Genomic DNA, 27,757 nt, shown 5'->3' with positions numbered 1-27,757 from the left:
TCTTCTTCCTCCTCCTCTTCCTCCTCTGTGCACAACCAGAACTCTCTCTCTCCCTCTCTCTCCCTCTCCCCCTCAGCTCTCTCCTCTTCTCTTCTTCTCCTTCTGTCTTCTCTCTTCCACCCTCAGACAGACAGACAGACAGACGGACAGGTCTAACTCTTGGCCTTCATCTCCTCCATCATCATCCTCAGAGGAGCACAGACTGGGAGCCCCCTGACCCTCGCCCCACCAGGTCACCATGGCAACGGTCATCTGCACTCGTTTCACCGAAGAGTATCAGCTGTACGAGGAGCTGGGCAAGTGAGTGTCACCATCATCCTCTTCATCTTCATGTCAGTGAGATTTGAACATATGAATATGAACTGTGTGGTCAGTGGCTGAGGAGGCAGAGGGGTCAGTGGGCTGGTCCCCGGCCTGACTCAACCCCAAATCCCCCTCATGTATCACTAGTGTGGGAATGTGGGTATTACAGATGACTGATAGAAAGAAGTGCAGAAGAATGTTGATAGAAGCACTTCATTTACCAGTTACAGTGGTTACTTTTGTGTATATTTACATCTTTCATGTATTCACATTTCTCCAATATATCATAATTTGTATATTTTCAATATTATCTAATGATGATAATTATTATAAACACATTTATTATGTTCAGTATATTTCTGATGAAAGCCTATTTATTCATGGTTGTTTTATTAGTATTTATAGAACCACCGATGTTTTAATTAGCTGTAATTATGATATGAATGATATGAGCATCAACTTCTTCAGTCTGGTTTATTTTTATAGTTCTACTGATATGTTGTTTGTTATTAATGTAATGAGACTAATTTACACTTTTCTTTATCATTTCTATTCATTTCATATTATTTAAATTGATTTTTTGATAGATAGATAGATAGATAGATAGATAGATAGATAGATAGATAGATAGATAGATAGATACTGTAGATAGATAGATAGATGAGTGTAACACTCTTTTGACCTCATCCCACTCACTGCCCATCCACACACACACACACACACACACACACACACACACACACACACACACACACACACACACACACACACGTATACTGCCAGGTCTCTTACATAATGTGATGGTGGGTGGCTGAATGCAGCTTTCATAAGGAAACAGACTCAGAAATCTTTCAGGAGAAACTCTGCAGCTCAGTTTCACATTATTATTGATTCTGTACTATTAATATCATTATTATTGATCAGATCATTGATTGTATCAAAATAGGTGATCTCCTGACAAACACCTGCTCAGTGTCTTCAGTGCTAGCAGCAGTAGCAAGAATCACATTTCACTGACTTTTCTAGAATGTTCTTGTAAGTGGTGATGTTCACGTTAGAACGTGAACAGGATCTTGTTAAATTGGTGTGAACTGGTTCCTCATGTTGTTTCCAGGGGAGCCTTTTCAGTGGTGCGCCGCTGTGTCAAAGTTCTTTCTGGTCAGGAGTACGCTGCCAAGATCATCAATACCAAGAAACTGTCGGCCAGAGGTAAGAACACAACACAGAGAAGCTCAAAGTTCTAACTATCCAGGTACAAACACACACACAAACACACACACAAACAGTATGTACAACAGTAGAACAATAGAACAGTGGAGAAGTAGAACAGCAGATGAACAATAGAACAGTAGATGAACAATAGAACAGTAGAACCTTAAAGGAATAGTTCACTCAAAATTCAAATTGCATTATCATTATCTCCTCCCCCTCACGTGGACTAAGGGCTGGGAGAAGTTTCAGAGTCCTCCGTGGCTTCTCTGAGTTACAGAGGGTCTCGGCGTAGCAGTGCATGTCCATATAACGGTTGCAAATGGATACCAACTGTCTTCATAACAAAAAGACACACCATAAAACATCCAAATACCTCCATGCTGCTCGTATGTAATGTCCGTCTTGTATTGAAGCCCCGAAATGCGAAATTGTTCCGAAAAAATTAAATAAGTCTCAATTTCAAGCTTGTTTGCAGCGGAAGCTTCTCTTCCTGGTCCGTCCAAATCTCGCACAAAAAAATCGCACGCGAAACAAGCTTGAAATATAGACTTACTTAATTTTTTTCGGAACAATTTCACATTTCGGGGCTTCAATACAAGACGGACATTACATAAGAGCAGCATGGAGGTATTTGGATGTTTTTTGGTGTGTCTTTTTGTTACGAAGACAGTTGGTATCCATTTGCAACCGTTATATGGACATGCACTGCTACGCCGAGACCCTCTGTAACTGTGGGGGCGTGTCCCTACACCTGGTCTGGTGCTGCAGCAGAGAGCCTGTGGGGGCGTGTCCCTATACCTGGTCTGGTGCTGCAGCAGAGACCCTGTGGGGGCGTGTCCTCGTGTCCCTACACCTGGTCTGGTGCTGCAGCAGAGACCCTGTGGGGGCGTGTCCTTGTGTCCCTACACCTGGTCTGGTGCTGCTATGAGGCTTTGGTTAAACGGGGTGAGCTGTACTGTAGATTGTTTTATTTTTTTACAGATCTCTATTCTGGTTCTGCGATCTCCTTCGGTTGCCTAGCAACACTCTGCAAAGTTGACAAAGAAATGTGTGCGGTTTATATGTGTGTGTTTATCTCAATTTAGTTTGATTCTGCAATCTGCAGTGACTGTAACACTGCATCATCTTCATCATCAGCTTTATCACCAGCTTCATCATTATCATTGTATGATGTCACTGTGTTAAACAATAACAACATAATTATTTCGCTCAGTCAGCTGATTTATATTTAAATATATATAGGTTATAGGTTATATATATGTATATATATATATCTTTTTTTTTTGGGGGGGGGGGGGGGGGTTGCCTTTAATTGATAGGATAGTCAGAGAGAGACAGGAAATAGGGAGACAGAGAGGGGGAATGACATGCAGCAAAGGGCCGCCAGGGGATTCGAACCAGGGCCAACCCAGTGAGCTAAACAACGTTCCAACTGATGATGATGATGATGATGATGATGATGATGATGATGATGATGATGATGATGATGATGATGATGATGATGATGATGATGATGTGTGCTGGTCTGACCTGTTCTCTGTCTGAGGGAGTTTCTGTTTGGAGCTTCACAGCTGCTGCTCAGCTGGAGACGTTCTCAACAGGACAACCAGACACACACACGCACACACACACATGCACAACTCGCTTTTGTTCATTCAGACTGAGTGAAGGCTGGTTCTCTGGTTGTCTGATCCTGGATCAGTCACTGCAGTCACACTGATCCTGGATCAGAGCTCTTAGATCAGAACCTGACCAACACTGATCAAATCTTGTGTTCTCAGATCATCAGAAGTTGGACCGTGAAGCTCGAATCTGTCGTTTACTCAAACATCCCAACATCGGTGAGTACTAGTACTGCTACAAGTACTACTGTAACCAACACTACTACTACTATGATACTTGTTAACATTACTGCTGCTACTTTTACTAATCACCATTTTACTACTACTACTAATACTTCTACTCATCTTCCTGTATAAGAACACTGACACCTGTCAATACTTCTGAAAGTAGAAAAACTGCAACCACTTCTACTGTTATTAATACTACGACTATTATTATTATTATTATTATTATTATTATTATTATTATTATTATTAGCAAGATTGAACATTTGACTGACCCTGCTGCAAATACAGCTATTGCTACAGCTACTTTGTTCTACTGCTATTACTAAAAGTACCACTTAATGTACTTCTAATAATACCATTACTACAACCACTAGTTTTGCCTACTGTATACTGTATACTGTATACTGTATACTGTATACTGCTCCTACTGTGACTGCATTAACTATTGTGCCCAGGTGTTTTATGGGAAATTTTGGACCCAGTGTTTCTGGACTCGGACACTGAGTTGACTCACACTCACACACACACACACACACACACACACACACACACACACACACACACACACACACACACACACACACACACACACACACACACTGAGTCAGTGATCACACTTGAACATCAGAGACAGGTAAAGACAGGTGTGACATCCCTCCATGTTTTCTGTGGTGAATTCACAATAAAAGCCCCACACAGCTCTGCAGGAACCAGTCACTCAAACTGGTTCAGTCACAAACAAACTGAACCAGTCAGATGTTCAAATATGACCTCACATGGGCCCAACCAGCCAATCAGAGCACAGCAACAGAGCTATGTGACCAATCATAGCTCTGTGTGGGCAGGTGATGCTCTACAGATACTGAGGGGGTGTTACATAACTGTGTGTGCGTGTGTGTGTGTGTGTGTGTGTGTGTGTGTGTGTGTGTGTGTGTGTGTGTGTGTGTGTGTGCGTGCGCGTGCGTGCGTGTTGCTAGGCAACAGTGTCCTTAGGTGAAGACAACAAAACCCTCTCCTCCTACACACACACACACACACACACACACACACACACACACACACACACACACACACACACACACACACACACACACACACACACACACACACACACACACACACTCATACCTGTGTGAAAGCACTCAGAGAGAAATAATAAGGTTTTTCTCTCGAAACCCTCCTACACAGTAGAGCAGTGGGATTTGATGTGTGTCTGTGTGTGTAGGGGTGGAGGAGGTGGGGGTGGGGGGTGCCTCTTCTCTGTTCTCTGTTTTCTCTCCTGTGTGTGTGTGGATATACATGCAGGAGGAGGAGATGCCTTCAGTGAAACTCATCAGTCTGCTGGAGACTCACATTACCTCTCTCTCTCTGCCTTCATCCTCCTACTCACTTAAAACAACTCAGACTTTTACACAGATCATATCACTTGTCTCTGATCCACAGGAAGCAGCTGTCTGCAGCCGCCATTTTGGCTAACAGTAGACTACATCTTGCTCACAACTACTAACATACTTCTGCTAGTTCAAATCTTCTCTTTTACTTCTGCCCATCTACGTAACCTAGCTCACATAATGCTATCTGTGAGTTACTGCATCTGTACCTGTTGTTTGTCTTGTTGGCCTGTAGTTTCCTGACCTTCCCTGCTCAGTAAGAGTTTGTTTCTTTCAGTTCGGCTCCATGACAGTATCTCAGAGGAGGCACATCATTACCTCATCTTTGACTTGTGAGTGTGAACCCGTATCTCCACATCATTCTAAGTCATATCACATTATGTGACGTCATGTGATGTCAAAGGTGTCTAATGTTATGTTAAAAATCTTTTGTTGTTAGCCTATGTCATTGTGGATTACATTAGGCTATATTGTGTTATTATATTGTTTAAAGCAGAAGTAAGCAGAATGTTTGTGTCAATATAAGTCTTAAATAGTTGTATCTTCTGACAGCAATCACTTCTATAGAGTGTTTGGTCTGAAACACGGGTCTGTCAGTCACTCTGCTCTGCTGTAAGCCCAGGAGAAAACTGTATCCTACAAGTTTTATCCAATGAGGAGAGAGAACGGCATAAAGGGGCGGTCCTCTCTGTGTGTGCAGCCAAGGGATGCGCGTGAATGTGGTGACGTAGGGACGAGGGCGGGGACTGCTAACTCCATCTGCTGACAGGAAGTTAGCCAAAACCACCGGATCGCTTACTTCTGCTTTAACATCAACATTTCACAGTGCTTTATTATGTTACTCTGCTTCGTCCAGGCTATGTTGTGTTATGTTGTGTTGTCTACTGTTGTCTTATGTTATGTTATGTTATGTTATGTCATGTTATGTTATGTTATGTTATGTTATGTTATGTTATGTTATGTTATGTTATGTTATGTTATGTTATGTTATGTTATGTTATGTTATGTTATGTTGTGTTTTGTTACGTTTTGTTGTTAGGTTATGTTGTGTGATGTTGTGTTATGTTATATTATGTTGTGTTGTATTATGTTTTGTTATGTTTCAGTGTTCGTTGTTAAAGAAGAATCCCGGTCATTTTCTAAGTAACGCTCTACAGCTCTGTGCAACCACAGGAGTGCAACCACAGGAAAAAATCTGAGAAAAATCGGTGCAGCCCGGACCTAGCTCTCCTCCTGCTAGCTGCGCTACACTGCAGTTAAACACTGAAGTAATGGGGGCAGTTCTTCCAACGGTAACTTTGGCCTCTATATTATGCTCAAGATATCACTACACATGCTTTGCAACATCCAACAGTGCCTTACCACACAACACTGACTGTGCATAAACTCCGTTAGAGCAGTGTTAACTGTGTGTTTTCATCACATACCTCTGTTAACTCTCTAGACCTTACTAGTTGACTGTCGAGCTCGTGATTATTTCCATCAACAAAGACAAAAACGCGAGGAAAACAAAAAAAGCAGTTACCGTAAATTCCGGAATATTAAGCGCACCTGAATATAAGCCGCACCAGCTAAATTTGAAAAGAAAATAGATTTTGTACATATAAAGGCCGCACCTGAATATAAGCCGCAGGTTTTTCATGTTGTAAAACATGAGATATTTACACAGAAAGACAGTACACGGAAGATGTGTGGAACTGTGCAAGTCCGCTCGCTTTTCCGCTGTTTTGGTTACGCTCCTTTCAGCCATGTGCATTTGTTGACAATGAAGCCGGCGAAAAATCAATACGGAGCGGTGGATAACGTTACATAACATATACGATGTTATGGTGCGTGTGTTTGTGTAGTCTTAACCGTCATAAACAAAATATTATGGGTTACGGAGCGCGTTTGTGTCGCGGTGTGCAGAGACGAGAGCTGGGACACCGGGGCAGCAGCCAGGTACTACACTGATGTTACAAGGTTGGTTTTCAGCCGTGAGACGGCAGGTGAAGACAGAGAGCCTCCGTTCTCATTCGTAACAAGTCACAAGTCATGTAGCGAGTTAACCATCACAATTACTCCGGAGCTTTTTAATTAAGGTAAAAATGTAGCATAGCCACGGGAGAAATCCTGCTTAGTTCGTTCCTGACATGCTTTTTTTTCTAACTGTGCCTGAAAATCGGCAGTACGGCATCAACACAGCACCAACAGACAGTAACATGCCTGGTTAGAAAAACACTGCACCAAAACTCAAAACTAGTGTCTTCTTTGGCGCATAATCTTTCCCCACATGTCTGCCTCACTTGTGCGGTTCCTGCTAGAGCGCCCCCCGGAGGCCGTTAGCCAGTAAAAATCTATAAATTAGCCGCATCGTTAGAAAAAAGCGTGAGAAAAAAGTAGCGGCTTATAGTCCGGAAATTACGGTATATTCATATTGATGCTTTTTTCCCACCCAAAATCCTTAAGTATTTGTAGTGATATTTTGAGCATTATATAGAGGCAAAGTCACAGTTAGAAGAACTGCCCCCGTTACTTTTCTGTTTAACTGCAGTGTAGCGCAGCTAGCAGGAGGAGAGCTAGGTCCGGTCTGCACATATTTTTCTCAATTTTTTTCCTATGGTCGCACTTGGGGACCTAGAGCTGTAGAGCGTTACTTAGAAAATGACCGGGATTCTCCTTTAATTTGTTATGTTTTATTATATTACATTTTATCTAAACATTATATTACATTATATTATTTAACTATTATACCATAATTATGTTCCACTTTGACATTTTGTTGTGTTGTTGCTGTATTGTGCTGATATTTTGTTCATATTGTTACTTATTATATAGATATTGTTATATGACCATCTGAGCTGTGCAGTGACGGTGTGTGTCATCTCCAGGGTTACAGGGGGCGAGTTGTTTGAGGACATTGTAGCCAGAGAATATTACAGTGAAGCTGACGCCAGGTAGGGCTCGCTCCTCCATTTGCTCTTCAGCAGGTTTCTCATTGGTTTCCTACCTGAGCTTGACCTTTGTGGTGTGACCTCTGTGTCTCAACAGTCACTGTATCCAGCAGATCTTGGAGGCAGTGCTACACTGTCACCAGATGGGCGTGGTCCACCGAGACTTGAAGGTCAGCGTTCATCATCAGTGTGGTGTTGTATTGTATTTTGATTTAGCATAGTCAGTATCTCTAATGTAATCCAATGGACAGAGTTAGCATGTTAGCATGTGTCCTCTGTCTGCAGCCAGAGAACCTGCTGCTGGCCTCCAAGTCTAAAGGGGCAGCGGTCAAACTGGCCGACTTCGGCCTGGCCATCGAGGTGGAGGGAGACCAGCAGGCCTGGTTCGGTAAGGCCTAATACTGCACTACTTTTTCTGACTCCATCAGGACAACTGGTATCTGCAGTTCATTTCATTTGAAAAGTTATCCATATTATGTCTTTCCATTTCTTTCTTTCCTACTTCTATATATGTTCTAGTTTAGTTTAGTTTATTTATTCGCACCAATACAGAATAACAAGAATAGGACACATTAAAATACATTGACAAAAAAATAATAGGTGCAAGCCGAGACAAGAGACCCAAAGGGCCTATACAAGGCCTCAGCTCAGGAAAAAAAAACAACAATTACCAAAACAAACAATATGTATACCCATGTATACACATACATACACAGACACACACATGCATATAACCCCTCTCCCTTCCCCTTAGGAGGTCTTTCACCTCCTACCAGGCCATTGCCTTAATAAGAATGTATTCTTAGCAATTCTTGCCTGGTAAAATAAAGGTTTACTACTACTACTACAGTGAGAGTAGAAACACTACTCATCTTAAAAATAATATACTAAAAAATCATAATGCTAACAATAATATTAATTAATGAGACAACTCAAATCACTCCAATATTAACATACAGTCACTTAGTAGAACATTTTTAAGTCTACATTTGAGCACTGAAATAGTACACTTAGTAATTATATGAGGTATAGAATTCCAGATTAAAGGACCTCTGAATTTAATACTAAACTGCCATAATGTTGTACGAGAAAATTTACGATAAATATGATTCATATTCTATATTATTATATTATGAATGTTCTTATTCATTAGATTGTTGGGCTCTACCTTGATTTTACTTTGGTTTAATGTGATCTCACCTAATCTTATTTGCTGGTTTATGTGGTTTTTTTTTGCGGGGCTTTGTTATTTATTTCATTTCATGTTTTGTTCATCTCAGTTTTCTATTATTTTGAACTCAGTTTCTCAGTGTGTGTTTGTGTGTGTGTGTGTGTGTGTGTGTGTGTGTGTGTGTGTGTGTGTGTGTGTGTGTGTGTGTGTGTGTGTGTGTGTGTGTGTGTGTGTGTTTACAGGCTTTGCAGGGACTCCAGGTTATCTGTCTCCAGAGGTTTTAAGGAAGGACCCGTATGGCAAAGCTGTTGACCTGTGGGCCTGTGGTGAGTCTCCACTGCTGCTACTGCTTACTCTCTCTCTCTCTCTCTCAGGTGTGGTTTATTCTCTCTCTCTCTCTGTCTGTCTCTCAGGTGTGATTCTCTACATTTTATTGGTTGGTTATCCTCCGTTCTGGGATGAAGATCAACATCGTCTCTATCAGCAGATCAAAGCTGGAGCTTATGATGTAGGTCGTGTGACTCTCTTTTCTCCTTTGTCGTGCTCTCCTCCCACTTACCTTCTCCTCTTCTCCACCTCCTTATTGTCCTCCCCGTACAAAACAACCCTCTCCTCTCTGGCTTTGCCCCCCCTCCCAGTTCCCATCTCCAGAGTGGGACACTGTGACACCTGAAGCCAAAGATCTGATCAATAAGATGTTGACCATCAACCCAGCCAAACGCATCACAGCTGCTGAGGCTCTGAAGCACCCCTGGATCTCTGTAAGGATCTCTCTGTTCCTCACCATGATGAAGATGATGATGATGATGATGATGATGATGATGATGATGATGATGATGATGATGATGATGATGATGATGATGATGATGATGATGATGATGATGTTCTTCCCCTCAGCATCGCTCCACAGTGGCGTCCTGTATGCACCGACAAGAAACAGTCGAGTGTCTGAAGAAGTTCAACGCCAGGAGGAAACTGAAGGTACAAAACCAGAACCTGACCTGGACTATAGAGACCAGGGGCCAGATTCACAAAACCGTCTTAAGAAAAGAAATCTTCTTAAGTGTAATTTCTTTCTTAACTTCAGTCTTAAGAAGAAAAAAGTGAAGAAGTCATATTCTCCAAAAAAGTTCTTAAGTATTTTCTCAACTTTCTTCGTAAGTTTCTTCTTAAAAAACTTAAATAAATGCTATCCTTGAAATCAAAGTTCTCAAATTTCTTAAGACAACCTTAACCTGTCTTAAAATGGCATGTGCAATGCAATGCAGTGACATATTTTAAGAAGTTCTTAAGTAGGAAATATAAGAAATCCGTAAGCAATTACTGTTCTTAAAGGGACATTGTGTAACTTCTCCTGTTGTCTATTCACGAAAATCGATGATTTGGTTCTTCGGTCTGTTTTTCATTCATCAATAATCCCCCCCATCAACAAAGTGAAGTGTTCCTTTCAGCTCTGAATGAGCCGTTCATATCATTCATATCTCCATGGAGCGGGTAAGCTCGGTGCTGCTGCCATGTGGTGTCTCCATGTTTTTACCTTCAGTGGCAGCGTGACGGTAGGAAACCACGGAAACTCAGCGGAGACACCGGAGCTGTCGGCTCAGGTGGAGGTGGCGTCTGTGAAAAGTCACCGTGGTAACGCAGTGAGGAGGAATGGAGCGTTACACTGATGCTGCATTCACCTGCAGTCGGGCAGACGGCCGTCGCTAACAAACCAGATGTCATTTTAGTCACAGAAGTCCAGAGAAAGCCAATACCACATCGCCATGACAACATATTGTCACGTGTCATATTGTCATTTTCTCACATGAATTGTTTTTTTGTCGTCTGCCCAATTTCACGTGAATGCAGCATGAAAAATATGATTGAGTTGCTTGCGATCTACAACCGCAACGCTAGATGGGAGGAATTCCTACACAATGTACCTTTAAGAACTTTCTTATGAACTTCTTAATTTTAGATCTTAAGACATCTCTTCAGATTTTTCTTAAGAACATATTGTTGAATCCGGCCCCAGAACCAGAGCAGAATCAGAATCAGAATCAGAGCCAGAATAGACAAGACCGCAACCGAGCCAGAATCAGAACGGAAGACACTCAGACCAGGACTAGACTAGAGCCAGAGCCAGGGCCAGAGCCAAACCAGACCTGATCCAGACTAGACCCAGACCTCACACCTGATCTTCAGTGTGACCTCACTTCCTGATGTCATTGCCTCTTCCCTCAGGGAGCCATTCTGACAACCATGTTGGCCACCAGGAACTTCTCTGGTAAGTCCAGCAGGGTCTGAGGTCAGTGCTTTGTCAGATTCACTCCTCCCCACATAAACATACCACTCAGCTATTGGCTACTGGAGAGTCACATGACCTACTGTGGATATGTGGGGTGTAGACCTTTGACCCACAGGTTTGTTGTACGGGAGCTGAGGGTTAAACACAGAGACTAACAGAGGATCCTGCAAGCAGCTGCAGGCTTGCTGACAATTAACAGGTTAACACTGTGTGTGTGTGTGTGTGTGTGTGTGTGTGTGCGTGCGTGCGTGCGTGCGTGCGTGCGTGCGTGCGTGCGTGCGTGTGTGTGCGCAGCAGCTGTTCAGGATCTATAGATAGAAAGGGAAACCACCGACACCATTAAACCTGAACCACCTTTGTTTGTTTATTTGTTTGGAGCAGAGTCTGTGTTAATAGCCTACTTGATTCCTTTAGAAGAACCGGCAGGAAAATAATGAAAGAACATGAGACTGACTGTTTTCTGTGTGTGTGTGTGTGTGTGTGTGTGTGTGTGTGTGTGTGTGTGTGTGTGTGTGTGTGTGTGTGTGTGTGTGTGTGTGTGTGTGTGTGTGTGTGTGTGTGTGTGTGAGAGAGAGAGAGAGAGAGAGAGAGAGGCAGGAATGTGAGACTGCATGTTTATCTCAAGTTGATCCTAAATATGGCCTCAGCTGCTCCAACTGACCCCCGCCCCGCCCCGCCCACCCCCAGCAGAGGGACAGAGGGACAGAGGGACACAGCGTGCCCCTCAGCCTCTCAGCCTCTGAGCCTCTGTTAGTTTGCTGGAGGGCACGTGGGCAGTGGTCGGTATGATGCCGGCTCTCCTCCTCTGTACCTTTGTTCCTTTCTTCCTGACTCTGCTGCTTCTCTCTCTCTTTGTCCTCATCCCTCGTTCAGGAGGAAAGAGCGGCAGCAACAAGAAGAACGATGGCGTCAAGGTAATAAGCTCCTCCCCCTCACTGTTCAGTGGTAGGCTGCTGTTGTTGTCTGAGTGTAAAGGTGAGTAACAAGGTGTGGGTGTTTCTTAGGGGTGGGAGAAAAAAATCGATTCACATAAATATCGCGATATCTTTTTTGACGATTTTTAAATCGATTTTTTTTTCAAAACTCAATTAAAAAAAAAAATATATATATATATATATATAATTTTTTGTTGAATTTTTTTTCAATATTGTGCAATGTGCATTTGTTCGCCTTTTTTACATACAGAGAGTACAGGTCTTGAAAAGGGTTTAAGTTCACTTTATAATGGAGTATCTTCATTTATAGGCTCCTACAGTATTTGTGTGCAGATAAATGTTAAAAATGCAGACTAAGGGGCGGTGTTTAGCTCAGTTGGTAGAGCACCCGCCCCATGTGTTGAGGCTATAGTCCTCTGCAGGCGACCCCGGTTCGAATCCCGCACCGAGTGGCCCTATCCTGCGTGTCATTCCCCCCCTCTCTGCCTCCCATTTCCTGTCTCTCTCAACTATCCTGTACATTAAAGGCAAAAAAGCCCCTAAAAAATATATATATAAAAAAAAAAAAAAATGCAGACTAAAAATCGAGAGAATCGGCAATATCGTAGAATCGCAATTTAAATCGAATCGGCATCCAAAGAATCGTAGAAGAATCGAATCGGGAGAAAAGCGTATCGCCCCAGCCCTTGTTTCTCTTGGTTGATGGGATGTTTAGGTGTAGGTTCTGGAGGCCACGCCCCCCAGCCTGAAACTGTTCGGAGCTCTGTACTATGAAATTAGTTTAACAGACCCAGATTAACTCTTAGTTATCAGGAATAACTGAACCTGACACTGGTTGTCGTGGTAACCTGTACTATGACCATGGACCCTGTAGGAATAATGACTTTTTTAGGTATGATCCTCTGGGCCCACAGTTGTTCTCAAGGTGTAATCTGGATCAAAATGATCTGGATTTTGAAATCCCTTCTATTGCTATCCAGGATCATGTAATCCGTCTTTTATCCCAGTTGTTCAAAGCAAAGTAGGATTGGATCAGTCTGATCCAGATCCAAACTTTTCAAGATTACTAACTCCAGATAATGAGTGGTCTAGATGTGACTGTGTGTCAGACTGAAGGCTGATAGGTCTGTAAACAACAGGTAGAACAGCAGCATAGGGTCACTCAGAGTGGATTTATTTTGTGTATATGTTGTTTTCTCTCCTCTTTGTTGTTTCTTCCATGTCTTTTAAACAGCCTGACCCCATCTAGTCTGGCTTTTTAAATACATTTATAATACGGTATTTCTATTATTAATGGCGCTCATGCACTCGTACTACAAATCCTATTATACACACTGCAACAGCTACGGTCATGGCCATGTAACAGATCGACGAGAGCCAAACCCTATCTGCTGCTTTGTTGACATGAAATCAGCACATGGTGGTCTCACTGATTACACCTCCACTCAGCTCAGGACCAAACCCCAAACATACGTGGACTTTCATTCAAGAAAAGATGCCAAGTACCTGGTATGGACTACATGGCACAGGACAGAAAACCAGGCTAGATATATGTGTTTTGTTCTGTTCTTTTTTTCCACCCTTTTCTGACATCACAGAACAGTTTTCATGTCTGGCCCCTGACATGCTGCCTGTTTTAAATTTTGGCTCCTGTCTGATTGAATTTGACTCCCCTGTGTACGTATGTGGTCAGGTCACCACTAGAGGGCAGTGATGTCATCAACATGAGACACCCTGTAAATTCCGTAACACACACACACAGGCTGTGTCCGAAATCACCCCCTACTCACTATATAGTGCACTATATAGTGAGTAGGGAGTAGCGAATGAGTGAGTGATTTCGGACACAACCACACTCTTTTGTTGCTCACCCTGAGGTGTTCCTCAGGGGATGTGAGGGTCTAAGGACAGAGGATGTTGTTATGATGCTGTGTAAAGACCTTTGGGACAAACTGTTGTAAAAAAAAAAAAAAAAAAAAGGGCTATACAAATATTCTTGTGGAGTTGTAGTAAAAAAGCAACTGGACTTCTTCTCTTGCTTGAAGACGTTTCCCCCCTCATCCAAGAGACTTCTTCAGTTCTGAGACTAATGCCAGAAACCCAGGTATTTAAACCCAGAGTGGGTGGTCCTAGGTTTGGTTTCTGGTGAAACTGGGGGGGTGGTCATGTGACTAGGGGTCACATGTCTCCAGGTGTGTATGGGGTTTAAACTTCCTGGGGAGAGCTCCCAAGACAGCATTGTAGGTGGCAGATAGATTGTGTCTTAGGCTTACACAAATAAACTTGCCCTGCCTTCCTCTCAGGAGTCGTCAGAGAGCACCAACACCACCATTGAAGACGAGGACACCAGAGGTAGACACACACACGCACACACTGTGATTCATTACGACAGACATGGTGTTTGGAAACACCAAGAAGCTTTAGCTATTGACCTCTGTCTGTCTGTCTGTGTGTGTGTGTGTGTCTCTTTCTCTCTGCCAGTGAGGAAGCAGGACATCATTAAAGTCACAGAGCAGCTCATTGAGGCCATCAGCAATGGAGACTTTGAGAACTACACGTACGCAAAACACACACAAACACACCTGTCAGTCTGTTGTCTCAGTAAACCACGGTGTCCTCTCAGTAAAAGCTGCCTGTCCTCTGAGTAAACCTCTGTGTCCCACAGTAAAATGTGTGACCCGGCTGTGACGGCGTTTGAGCCCGAGGCGTTGGGAAATCTGGTGGAAGGGCTGGACTTCCACCGCTTTTATTTTGAAAACTGTGAGTTGAACCTTATTAACGTGTACTGGTTGTAGTTCAGCCCGTCCCGCTGTGTCTCACCTGTCCATGTACGGTAATGGTCTCTCTGCCTGCGTCCTCAGTGTGGTCTAAGAACAGTAAGCCGGTCCACACCACCATTCTGAACCCTCACATCCACCTGGTTGGCGACGAGGCCGCTTGCATCGCCTACATCAGAGTGACGCAGTACATTGACGCCAACGGCACGCCTCGCACCGCCCAATCAGAGGAGACCAGGGTGTGGCACCGCCGCGACGGCAAGTGGCAGATTGTCCACTTCCACCGCTCAGGCTCCGCCTCCACACTCAGCAAGTAAGACACCTGTCTCACTCTCACATGTCTCACTCTCACATGTATGTCTCACCCGTCTCTCTCTCACATGTATGTCTCGCCCGTCTCACTCTCACATGTATGTCTCACCCGTCTCACTCTCACATGTATGTCTAACCGTCTCACTCTCACATGTATGTCTCACCCGTCTCTCTCTCACATGTACGTCTCACCCGTCTCTCTCTCACATGTATGTCTCACTCTCACATGTATGTCTCACCTGTCTCACTCTCACATGTATGTCTCACCCGTCTCTCTCTCACATGTATGTCTCACCCGTCTCTCTCTCACATGTATGTCTCACTCTCACATGTATGTCTCACCTGTCTCACTCTCACATGTATGTCTCACCTGTCTCACTCTCACATGTATGTCTCACCCGTCTCTCTCTCACATGTATGTCTCACCCGTCTCTCTCTCACATGTATGTCTCACCCGTCTCTCTCTCACATGTATGTCTCACCCGTCTCACTCTCACATGTATGTCTCACCCGTCTCTCTCTCACATGTATGTCTCACCTGTCTCTCTGTCACATGTATGTCTCACTCTCACATGTATGTCTCACCTGTCTCACTCTCACATGTATGTCTCACCTGTCTCACTCTCACATGTATGTCTCACCCGTCTCTCTCTCACATGTATGTCTCACCCGTCTCACTCTCACATGTATGTCTCACCCGTCTCTCTCTCACATGTATGTCTCACCCGTCTCTCTCTCACATGTATGTCTCACCCGTCTCACTCTCACATGTATGTCTCACCCGTCTCTCTCTCACATGTATGTCTCACCTGTCTCACTCTCACATGTATGTCTCACCCGTCTCACTCTCACATGTATGTCTCACCCGTCTCTCTCTCACATGTATGTCTCACCCGTCTCTCTCTCACCTGTATGTCTCACCTGTCTCTCTCTCAAATGTATGTCTCACCCGTCTCTCTCTCACATGTATGTCTCGTCCGTCTCTCTCTCACATGTATGTCTCACCCGTCTCTCTCTCACATGTATGTCTCACCTGTCTCACTCTCACATGTATGTCTCACCTGTCTCTCTCTCTCATGTATGTCTCACCCGTCTCTCTCTCACATGTACGTCTCACCCGTCTCTCTCTTACATGTACGTCTCACCCGTCTCTCTCTCACATGTACGTCTCACCCGTCTCTCTCTTACATGTACGTCTCACCCGTCTCTCTCTCACATGTACGTCTCACCCGTCTCTCTCTCACATGTATGTCTCGCCCGTCTCTCTCTTACATGTACGTCTCACCCGTCTCTCTGTCACATGTATGTCTCACCCGTCTCTCTCTCTCATGTATGTCTCGCCCGTCTCTCTGTCACATGTACGTCTCACCCGTCTCTCTCTCACATGTATGTCTCGCCCGTCTCTCTGTCACATATATGCCTCACCACTCTCTCTCTTACCTGTCAGTCTCACCGATCTGACCTGTCTGTTTTTTTCTCCTTAGCTAACTTCCAGAGTGGGCAGGTCTTTGATGGGGCCACCGTCACCTTGACAACAGATTGACTGACAGCAGGCCAGGCGTCTGACACCACCCATTCAGGAATTAGTTTGAGAAGATAAACAGAGGAGGAGTCAAGGGCGGAGCCAAAGAGTTTCACTCAAACTAGTTCAGTAGTGAACTGTATCATCAATCAGTCAACCAATCAGCTTCCTCTTCTCAGCCTCTTTCTGATTATCAGCTGCACAGGGCAGGTAGTAATAGTGTGTGAAAACCTCCTATGTCCAGGTTGATGCTTCCTTCACAGCTGATTCTAAAGTAAATTAACAGATCGTTAGTGGATCATAAATGACCAGTGTAATGTGTTTATAGGTGTGACGGGTTTGGTTTATGCCACATATCTATATAAACATACATACATAATATACAGATATGCATGTTTATATAAACACATATGTTTATAAACCAAACCCACTGGACGAACTCTCTGGTGGGGATATGAGACCTCTACCTGACAATGAAGTTAATTATATAGAATAACAAATAACATCATATTATTATGAATGGGGGCCAGGTGTTGCCATAGTTACTAATTATGATTTTTGATGACCCATTATCTCATGATCACGTCCCCCTTCTCCTTCATAAATTGTTATAATTGTTCTACATATTAGATTAATACTTCATGATATTTCCTTCCTTTTCTGGTTTTTAAATTTGTTTATGAACACAGACAAACTAACTGACGTGGCTCCTCTCTACAATAACTCACATCAGTAACATCAACAGGATGTGAACTCTCATTATAAAAGGCCTGTGATCTTGAGGTAACTGGGGTAACGATCAGCGAGCGCAGCAGCTCTGAGCCTCCGTACATGATGTCACAGGGTCGACACCACCAGACGTGTTGACACAGCGCTCCTTTCTCTGCTTCCACAAACTTCCACATGCGATCTTCCATGAAAAGCCATGCCTCCTCTAAGACCCCCTCCCTAAACTACACAAAGCAAAAACAAGGGGTTGGGAGAGTCCCAGGAGAGACAAACTGTCATGTTTCATCACAGACACTGAACAATATCATTAATATTGATCAGATCTTAATATTGAGTATCACTGGAAATGAGTCATTATAGAGATGAATAAATGAATGACACAAATATACATAAATGTTCATTGTTCAGGTCCAATAGAAAACTTAGACTACTTATCATAGTCTGAACAGGTTTATATTCATATTATACAGAGTTTGAATAAAAATAAAAACTGTAAATGTCAAACATTAAAAAATCAAATGTGATTTTGGTGGATAATTTTAAATAAACCAAAAAGGGAACAGAAAAATTCATTTTTTTCATCTTGCGTACTTTGAACTGTTTGATTAGATTTTATAATCTATATTTTTTAAACATTAACATCAGCTCATAGTATTGTCTCCTCTGGGACTCCATAGAGAGTGGGCGGTTGGTCTATCAGGGGCGTGGCCTCATCTCTCCTTCATCTTCTCAGAGCCTTAACAATGTGATCAGTGGTTGGTGGTGACGGTTCTGACACGTCTGGATGGACGCAGCCCATTTTTCTTCCTCTTCGTCCTCCTCCTCCTCTTCCTCTTCGTGGCTGTGGTGACTCTGTGGAAATGTGTGATTTGCTGCATGCCGGAATTTGACCTTGTGTTTAGTGTTTGACTTCTTCTCTGCTGCGTTCCTCTGCTCTCTGCTCTCAGCTCCCGGTCCCACCCTGACTGGGATGGGACCTGTCAGCTTGGTCAGGGTTAGTGTTAGCTTTGTTAGCATTCCTAACAGGGAGCACCAGCTGCGAGCTGCGAGCTGCGAGCACAGGTGGAGCTGACTTTGATATTCTGCGACCTTTGACCTGTTGTGTTTGTGTCAGAGGCTTAGGAGCTTTTTACCATGAGGAGAATGTAGAACTTTGTACAATCAGACTCTTCTATGATGATTATTATTCTTACTATTATTATTATTGTTCCTCTCAGTGACGCATTTGTATCTTTGAAGCTTTGAACTCAGCGCTAACGTCATGTGACTTCACCTGTAGACAACAGTGTTTTATTGCTTGATTCTTTTGTTAGTGTGATGATTATAGAGTGTGACAACAGTGGATGTGTTCGCCGTGGCAACGCCACCCTTCATGTCACTCAACATCTCATCACTCAGTAGGCTGAAGGCTACAGTGAAAGGGGCGGAGTCTCAGGAGGGCAGGATGGGCGGAGCTGGCAACTGGACCTCACCTGTTTACTTTGAACACTTTTTAGGCCCCGCCTCCTGTCCAGCAGAAAATGTGAATGTAAATGAGACTCCGCCCCGTCTGTTCAACTGACTGTTGAACTGACTCCAATCGTCATCTTGATTGTAATCACTCTCAAAATCAGATTTGTGCAAATGCTAACGCTAAGACTATTGCTAACCCTGCTGTCAGTATTGAGCAGGTTGTTTTTAAACTTGTTAGACTTTTATTATGAAAACCAAACTATAAAAAGAGTTTGATTTTTCCAACAGCACACATTAATATGAGCTGTGATCAGATTGAATAGACAATGATGGCGACAGTAATGATGACGACTTGTCCCCTCACACCTTCAGCCTGCTGTGTCAGCTGCAGAGTGATCAGCTGTTTTCTACTCATCTGTGTTTTCTAAAGCTCCACTTTGACCTTTAACACTGGCAGGTGATTTATCAGTAGTGTTAACTTTTGACCCAATGGTCACACACAGGCCCTGGGGATATCTGAGATGAGATTTTTTTACTAATATTTAGGTGTTTATGCTTGAAGCTGAAGATTTCATCTTAAAGTAGATTTTTAGCTGCCATGTTTTCACCGGAGGCTCAGTAGATGTGGCCTCTCCACTCAAAGCAGTGACCTCTGACCAGTGTTGGGGAAGCTACTTGCAAGCGTGGCTTGTAAAACTCCATGTAGTTCAACCTGGCAGTAGTTTGAACAAACTACATTTCTACCCCTGGAGAAACATAGTTTGTAAAACTACAGCTAAAAAAAGTAGCTCTAGCAACTACTATATTTAATTCAGCATTAAATAAATCAACATGTGGTGTATATGAAACAAAACATAATAGCCTAGTAAAAAATCACATGGCAGCAGAAATATGCCTCTCAACTCAGTTTTATTTTTTTTAAGACAAAAAGCTGATATTTCTGGTCAACATCCTGTAGGTTGACCATAGACATGTTGGCTAATGTAAAGAGAAAATGAAAACCCTACCCCAATACCCACTGGTAAATTAGAACTGTAAACCAGTCAACAAAAAATGTCATAAAAAATACAAAGAGATTGAGATATTCTAGATCGGTGTGTCTGGAACAACATTGTTTAAAACCATGACAGGAACTTCAGAGGCACTAACACTTCGGCACTAGCACTAGATGCCAGGGCAGAATCGCGTTTTTTGTAGTTAAACTACAAAAAATGACCCAAAAAGTAGTTGAAATACTTGACGCAGCACAAAATATGAATGTAGTTTCACTATCAGCAAGTTACAGCAAATGATAGTTAAGCTACAGTATGTAGTTCAACTACATGTAGTTTATGTCTCCCCAACACAGTGAAGCATGGTTCAGTCTGAGCAGAAGAAAACCTTCATGCACAGTCGCAACCATTCTTCTCCTCATCAGGTGAGGACGGGGTTGGAGGTCTCTGCAACTCAGAGCATGTTCACCACAGGAAGAATGTCTGATAGATGTGATGGGAAACAGCAGGACATGCTAATCTGTGGGAAGCTGAAAGCATTCATTGGTTACAGTTTGGAATGCTAATAATGCAAACAAGCTAACGTGATTTCCATAGAAGCTGCAGATGAACTGATAATCTTTTGTACACATTTTAGTTGTCCAACTCTGATCCTGGATCAAGGTCTGGATCTGGATCAGTTTTTGTTCAGTTCCTAATAGATTTTTTTTTTAATTAAAAGTAGGGCAATAAATCAACTGTAATGTGAGTTTTGTTGTTGTTAAAGGTTAAAGGTCACACAGACTGGGTCCTCGCTGTTTCCCATCCACGATAGTCACACTCTGCAAAATCAATAATTACTGATCAATAATCAGTTCCTTCACATCCACCCAGCTTTTTCTACTATGATGGATGTTGTACTGTGATGCTGCTGCATGCCCAGTGTGTAAATGTGTGTATGTGTGTGAGAGTGGTAGAGAGAGAGGGAGAGTGCGTGTATCTTATATCTTTTTCTTTTGGAGTTTTCAAGAGTATTTTCTTCTTCTTCCTCTGCATCGTGTTCAAAGTGTCAAAGTGTTTCTGTAAATAAACTGAGGTGGTTAAAGGCTGTCTGTCTGATTGCTGTTTGGTCTAAAGGTGGCTGGAGCTTCAACACATACTCTGCTGTGTGTTCATTCACTTTAAACAATGTGATACAAACGTTATTATCACGTAAATTAGCCTTGATAAACAGATCAACTGCTCTGAGGTCAGTGCGACTCCTTTATAACAGTTAGCCTCTGTTCATGCACATCACCACATTTCAAATAGATACATGGAGTCAGTATTAAAACACCTGAGGCACTATTATAAAAATGAATAAGCACAAAAGATGAAGACAATGATACAGTATGTATTGATGGTATTAACCATATGGATAAGAAGCAGCAGTGACAGTAACCTAATTGTGATACTAATAATAAACATGTGAAAATGTATTCACATGAGTTCTGTTTACGTAATTCTAAAATGCTAATTAAAGGGACAACTAGGAGTTTTGGAAAAGCGAAGCGTTTTCACACTACATTTATGAGCCTCCACGCACCGTGAAATTCTTTGACCGGCGCAAGACAGACTCATGTTTTCATTCATCAAGAATTAAAGTCGGAGGTTCAAAGACGATCACATACCGTCGTAGTTCCGACCATAAACGGCGATTCGGCGGCGTTATTCTCATGACTCGCCACGAAACCGACAGCCACCACTAATAATAACAAAATAACCATAGAGACAAAACAATATATTTATTGAAAATGGGCCCATTAACAAGTGTGGGTAGCGTAGATTCATCCACATTAACGTGAGACTTTTTTATAACCAAATAGAAACTCCTCGTTGTCCCTTTAAATGTAAACAAAAAAACAAAAAAAACAGTGGCAGTACAGTTTTATTATATCATATAAAATTAAAAATATAAATAAAGTTAATATTATTAGATGTAGGCTACGGTATGTAATGATAATAATAGTGTTTATCTGTAATTACAATAAACATCTCAGAATGTGACTTTTTCAAGCAATAGCTAATTAGATAGTTATAGTAAATAACAAGTTCATGTGGTCTTACAACAGAGAGAAAAAATAATTTATTCATTTAAAAAAAAATCTGTTTAATTACCGTAGTTAAAAAATGAAACCAACATGTAATGAGGTGCAGTTTGTCGGAGTGACCAGGCGGCGGCAGCAGCTGCTTCCCCAGGCGGAGCTGCGGAGCTGCTCTTGTTGGTCCCGGAGGCGGAAGTTCCTTCCTTTCTTGTTTCTGCTTGCTGAAGAAACACATATAGGTGAGCCCGCCCGGTTCAATCCTTCTTTAATCTGACTTTCAGGTGACCATCCGCCCGTTTGACGTTGCTTTATTGAATCTGTGACTATGTCCGAGTGTGTTCGCTGTTAAATTTCTTCAGTGACAGTGTAAACTGTGAAATTGTAGCTGTTTTCCCCTCAGTGTTTGACTCCACATCGCGACGCCATCTTAGCTCGAGCATAGCGAGTAGCAACGGGAAAATAAACGCAGTTCTTTTCTTAAACGTGTGTGTTTGTGTAAGGTGAGTGTGATGTGTGACACTGCGTTAAGTGCAGTTTGCAGCAACGCAGCAGGAAACACTAGTCCACTAGTTGAGGTTATAGACGTGGTGTTAGAAGCTAGCAGGCTAGGCTCCGGGCTAACTGTTGACTCTTCTCGTGCTGGACTACGTCGCTTCTTCTTCGACTGTTCCGTTCAGAGCATGGGGTAGACTGTGAACACAGTAAAGTGTGGACACGCCGGCGTCACGGTGTGTTCAGGTCTGGTCTGGACCAAGGACCGTGTCCCCTGTGTCCGCTGTCGGTGAGCCGGGGCTGCAGACCCGTGTGACCGGGTCAGGTAGGATAACCCGGCACCGACCAGTCAGACACGTGGGAACTGTTGAAGTGATGTGAGTGACTCGAGCTCGGGGCTGACCTGAGGTCAGTCACCTGCAGCTCGGCTGTTCAACAGGGAGCAGATCAGTCTGGAGTTGGTAGGTTTGTCTTTTGGAAGGTGCAGCTGAGGTGATGTGAAATAGTTTGACTGTAACAGATCTCAGATCTGTGTAGACTGATGTGTCAGAGTTGATATAGTTCCTACACAGCCAGATGAAGAGGCTTTTATTTTGACAGTCAGGTCCTGTATTTATCTAAATGATGTGATTATTGATGCAGTAAGTCAGATGTTAGTAAAGTGGTGAATCTCCTGATGTATTAGTCAGAGACTCATAGTTTGGGTAGTTACTATGGAAACTAGCTTCTCCGTGCTTTCTGTGTTTGGGTGCTCAGGTGTAATCAGTCTTCCCGTTCACCTGCTGTGTTGATGTGGTGATGTAATGTTTGGTTCTCTGGTCTGAATATGTTTAACTGTCATGTCTAACTCTTCCTCCTCCTCCTCCTCAGACATGGCTCCCCGTAAAGGAAAGGAGAAGAAGGAGGAGCAGGTCATCAGCCTGGGTCCTCAGGTGGCTGAAGGAGAGAACGTGTTTGGAGTCTGTCACATCTTCGCCTCCTTCAACGACACCTTTGTCCACGTTACCGACCTCTCCGGAAAGTAAGTCAGTCCCCGTAACGCGTTCTGTTGTTGATGACAGATAAGACTACACAATATACACATGGTAACATGGTAGATGATAAATAACCTTATCCACCGCTCCATGGATTGATTTCTCACCGGCTTCGTTGGAAACAAATGCACATGGAGGAGAGGAGGGTTAGAGACAGAGGAGGAGAGAGTTGATGTTCAAACAGCTGGACACTGACTGGTCCAGCTGTTGACCCTCTGCATCAGTCATGTTGAAACAGTGTTTGCATGCACACAGATGTAACAGAATTGTAATCAACCAGCCGTTGTCTCTGTATGAGCAGCTTATTGATCATCACTTGAATCATTGATCACCGAGTGACCCTTCTGTGTACGCCTTGTTTCCAGGGAGACGATCTGCCGTGTGACCGGTGGGATGAAGGTGAAGGCTGACAGAGACGAGTCGTCTCCGTACGCCGCCATGTTGGCAGCGCAGGACGTCGCTCAGCGCTGCAAGGAGCTGGGGATCACCGCCCTGCACATCAAGCTGAGGGCTACCGGGGGCAACAGGTATGCTCACCTGTTTGTCCACCTTGACTGTCTGTTTGACTGTCCATCTTTCTGGTATCTGTCCACCTGACTGTCTGTCCATCTGCCTATCTGACTGACTGTCTGTCTTTCTAGTATCTGTTAGGGCTGGGCCGATAAGCTTTTGTGCCGATTCGATTTAACGATTTTTGGGTCCCGATTCAATTTAAATTGCGATTCTGATTAAACAAGTATTCGATTTCAGTTATTGTGATTTTCTTTCCTTAAACAAGAGCAGGTTGAACCAAACACTTGACAATACATCATAAGTCATATTTACAAAAAACAATACACATCACATCAGTTTGTCTGTTGTGTTTGTTTGTTCACAGATACCTATGTGAACAAACGAACACAACAGGCCGGTTTGACTTTGTCGAGTGTAATGGCACAGAATACATGATCGTACAATAAAGATTGGTCGTCCCCCCCAAAAAAAGGGGGGAAAAATCGCCAGAAAAAAATTGCGATTAATATAAAAATAGATTTTTTTGGCCCAGCCCTAGTATCTGTCCGTCCATCTGACTGCCTGTCTTTCTGTTATCTGTCCACCTGCCTGACTGTCCATCTGTCTGTCTTTCTGGTATTTGTCCACCTGCCTGACTGTCTGACCACTCACCCATCTGTCTCTGTTCCAGGACAAAGACTCCAGGTCCTGGAGCTCAGTCTGCTCTCAGAGCTCTGGCTCGTTCTGGGATGAAGATCGGACGCATCGGTAAGACACACACACACACACACAACACACACACTGAAGCATCTGAATTGATGAGTAGAAGAGCTTGTTGTCTCACCTCCTGTTTGTTCTTCGTGTGTTTTCAGAGGACGTCACTCCTATCCCATCAGACTCAACCAGGAGAAAGGGCGGTCGCCGTGGTCGCCGTCTGTAAACATGGAAGATTTGTACACAATAAAAGCTTCACGTCAAACTCTTCTGTCTGTTAACTGATCACTGAGTTCATACTTATCATTCACTGAGGTTCAACAGTGTTTCCAGATGTTTTTGTTAAACTGTTATTGGCTGATGTTTCTGCTGAGTTAAGATGTTTTTTAGTTTGATGAATGACATGTTTGAGTTTAGATTTCTAGTCAGTTCTATTTTCATGTATTGATCAGTTCCAGAGACACAGCTTCTGTGGTTGGAAAACCTCAGACCGATCAGTGTTGCATGATTTGAAATTTGAAATAGCAACATTAGATATTTCGGTCTGATTAGATTCAGCTTCATGAATGAAACAGATCATGTGAATTTAAAAAGGAAGAGGTGGAGCCTGTCAGTCAGCAGGGGGCAGCAGAGCACAGCCAGGTTTTATTTTGAAAACCAAGATTGATCCAGTTCAAAGAGTAAAATATACAAAATGTAGCCTACTTAGATAATATTGATCAACATCAGTGTGTACCTAAAGAGTATGGCTGTGTGATCAGTTGTTTGTTACTAATCAACTGAAACTAGTTTGTGTCACTTTGAGTCTATGGTTTCCTGAGCTTAACAGGAACTAATCATTGATCAATATGAAAATAGATGTTGAGTAATAATATAGTATAATACAGGTGAAACATAGGTGCAATATCAAAGTGTAAAACATTAGGGGATTTATAAGGAAAGCAAAAAAAAGCAAAACAACACCAAATAGTAACAGAAAAGGTGTAAAAATGCATTGTATCAGGCATTTTAATTCAGCAAAACAGCAGTGAAACGATAAGCCTGAACTTTGCCCATCTTTTGTTATTCTGATTTATAACTGCTTTTTCATTTAATTCTTTGTTTTCTTCTTTTTGAGAGACAAAAAAAATAACGTTAACAAAACCAGGGAAGATGCTTGCATTTCCTCCATTTTGCACGATGGATATTATATTTTCCCAACATGTCAATAGTGTCTGAAACAGTCAGATAATATGATAGATGATCCATATGATATAATTCAAACAGTGGCATATTATTAACTTTAAGAGAAATCCAATTTTTAATGCCAGACCAAAAACATTGTAACAGCAGAGCATAAAACATGTTCCAGGGTTTAATTTTCATTACTCCAAAAAGAACATCGATCCACCTCACAACAAAATCTTTTTTTGAGAAGTTCTGCCACAGGATTGATCTTGTTTATGGTTTTTAAGTGTGTTTCTTTGACTTTTGATAAATTTAGAGTATGCGCTGTCTAATGTACTTGAAGCAATAAAATTACATCGAAATAATCCCTCTGTCATAACCACTAAACATTTTAAAACTACTAATACATTTATTATTACATTTTTATCAGCTTAGTAAATCTGGTAGTACTGAAGAGGAATTATGGAATATCGTAATTTTTAATCAAGTGAATCAGGGACAGAGGAATCAGTTTACAAATATAGCCTAATCTAAGCTGTTCTCAAAGAGAATATATGGTAAAGTATCATTTAATTATCATCCATTAAATCTGTTATGTTTTTCTCAGCTTTATCATGATGCTGCTCAACTCAAAATCACGTTTCAAAATAAAAATCTAAAACTCCTATTTTTTGGGCCTACCACATGGAGTTTGGTTGTGACAAAGATTTTATGTTGAAATTCTGGAGTTTATCGTACTCCTTCACAGGCTGAGATCTTTCAATGTAGTGAAAGATCTTTCCACAAGAATTGGAAAATAATTTTGTTGGTCTTATTTATATTTTCTGAGGAAATATATAGGGAGTGACAGGGATAAATCAGTTTGGAAATACTTTGAGCTTTTGATGAAGTGGTTCTGCCAAAAATAGTAAGGTCTCTGTTAACCAGTGACACACCCACAATACAGTAGTGTCTTCTCTTCTGATTAATCTTTTGGATATCGTCCGTCCTAAATATTTAACTTCAGATTCAACTCTGATTGAAGCAAGAGAGGAGTCAGAGCTTGTATGAACAGGGGGTAGGCTAATTCACATTTTTTGATATTAAGAGATAATCCAGATGCTTTGGGGAAGACTGAGATAATACTGAGAGATCTCAAAGGCGTTTAAATCAAAAGCAACTGGACTTGGTTATTTGTCTAGGAAGACGTTTCACCTCTCATCCAAGAGGCTTCATCAGTTCATGTTCATCTGACCTGGCTGGGACTGTGTGGAGACCCAGGTATTTAACCTCTATACTGAGAGATAATCTTTTTGAAAGATGGATGTATCATCTGCAAATTGACTTTTTAAAAATTCTTTGTTAAAAAGTTATTCCTTGTATATTATTGGAATTACTGATAAGTAGTGTTAATAGCTGTGTTGCCAATATAAAAAGCTTTGGGGGATGATATACACTTTATAATAGCAAGTCAAGAAACAGTCTACCTTTCACAAAGGCTGATCGGCACTCATCCACTCATTTTGATAGCCCCATATCCAATCTATTAGAGTATACATGTGCTAACAACTTGTAGTCATTACATACAAATTACATAAGGTTATTGGCCTCCAATTATCCAGCAACCGTTTGTCCTCAATGGGCTTTGGGATGGAGGTGATAGTAGAGGACAGATGACCAGATGAAGGCATTATAAAGCAGCACTCTGATATCATTACAAAAATGTATATGAAACTCCACTGTTAACCCATCAAGTCCTGGTGACTTCCTTTTTGACATTCGCCCAATTGCTTAAGCTTATCCTCCATATGTTGCCCAAAAATATTCAGCAATTATTTTGTTACATTCCCTAATTTTTTGGAAAATATTTGACAATCATCCCTTGAAAATTTGGATGTAGCATATAAGTTATTATAGAAATGTCTTATTTCCTCATTGACAAGACCT

General features: G+C 42.3%; 2 protein-coding genes across 3 annotated transcripts; both read left to right on the top strand.

Annotated features, from left to right (window-relative positions):
• Window positions 1-238: 238 nt before the first annotated feature.
• Window positions 239-17,710, top strand: camk2a (calcium/calmodulin-dependent protein kinase II alpha; the record flags this gene model as incomplete). Its single annotated transcript, XM_083987302.1, has 18 exons — window positions 239-300; window positions 1,418-1,512; window positions 3,297-3,356; window positions 5,034-5,088; window positions 7,627-7,692; window positions 7,787-7,859; window positions 7,975-8,077; window positions 9,103-9,186; window positions 9,274-9,368; window positions 9,499-9,621; window positions 9,758-9,841; window positions 11,087-11,129; window positions 12,024-12,064; window positions 14,389-14,437; window positions 14,567-14,642; window positions 14,751-14,845; window positions 14,947-15,175; window positions 16,659-17,710. 18 exons carry the CDS (start codon window positions 239-241, stop codon window positions 16,660-16,662), a joined length of 1,437 nt encoding a protein of 478 aa, XP_083843428.1. The 3' UTR covers window positions 16,663-17,710.
• A 4,390-nt stretch (window positions 17,711-22,100) lies between these two features.
• rps14 (ribosomal protein S14) lies at window positions 22,101-24,929 on the top strand. Of its 2 annotated transcripts, none has more exons than XM_083986194.1 (5): window positions 22,101-22,171; window positions 23,295-23,445; window positions 23,824-23,985; window positions 24,642-24,718; window positions 24,823-24,929. In XM_083986194.1, exons 2-5 carry the CDS (start codon window positions 23,297-23,299, stop codon window positions 24,888-24,890), a joined length of 456 nt encoding a protein of 151 aa, XP_083842320.1. In that variant the 5' UTR covers window positions 22,101-22,171; window positions 23,295-23,296; the 3' UTR covers window positions 24,891-24,929. The 2 variants fall into 2 exon arrangements, with proteins under 2 accessions (XP_083842320.1, XP_083842321.1); XM_083986195.1 differs by having other exon boundaries at window positions 22,117-22,213.
• The last annotated feature ends 2,828 nt before the right edge of the window (window positions 24,930-27,757 follow it).

This window comes from Trachurus trachurus (assembly GCF_905171665.1).
Source record: "Trachurus trachurus genome assembly, chromosome: 14".
NCBI lineage: Eukaryota > Metazoa > Chordata > Actinopteri > Carangiformes > Carangidae > Trachurus > Trachurus trachurus.
This window is presented reverse-complemented; position numbering and strand designations above follow the sequence as displayed.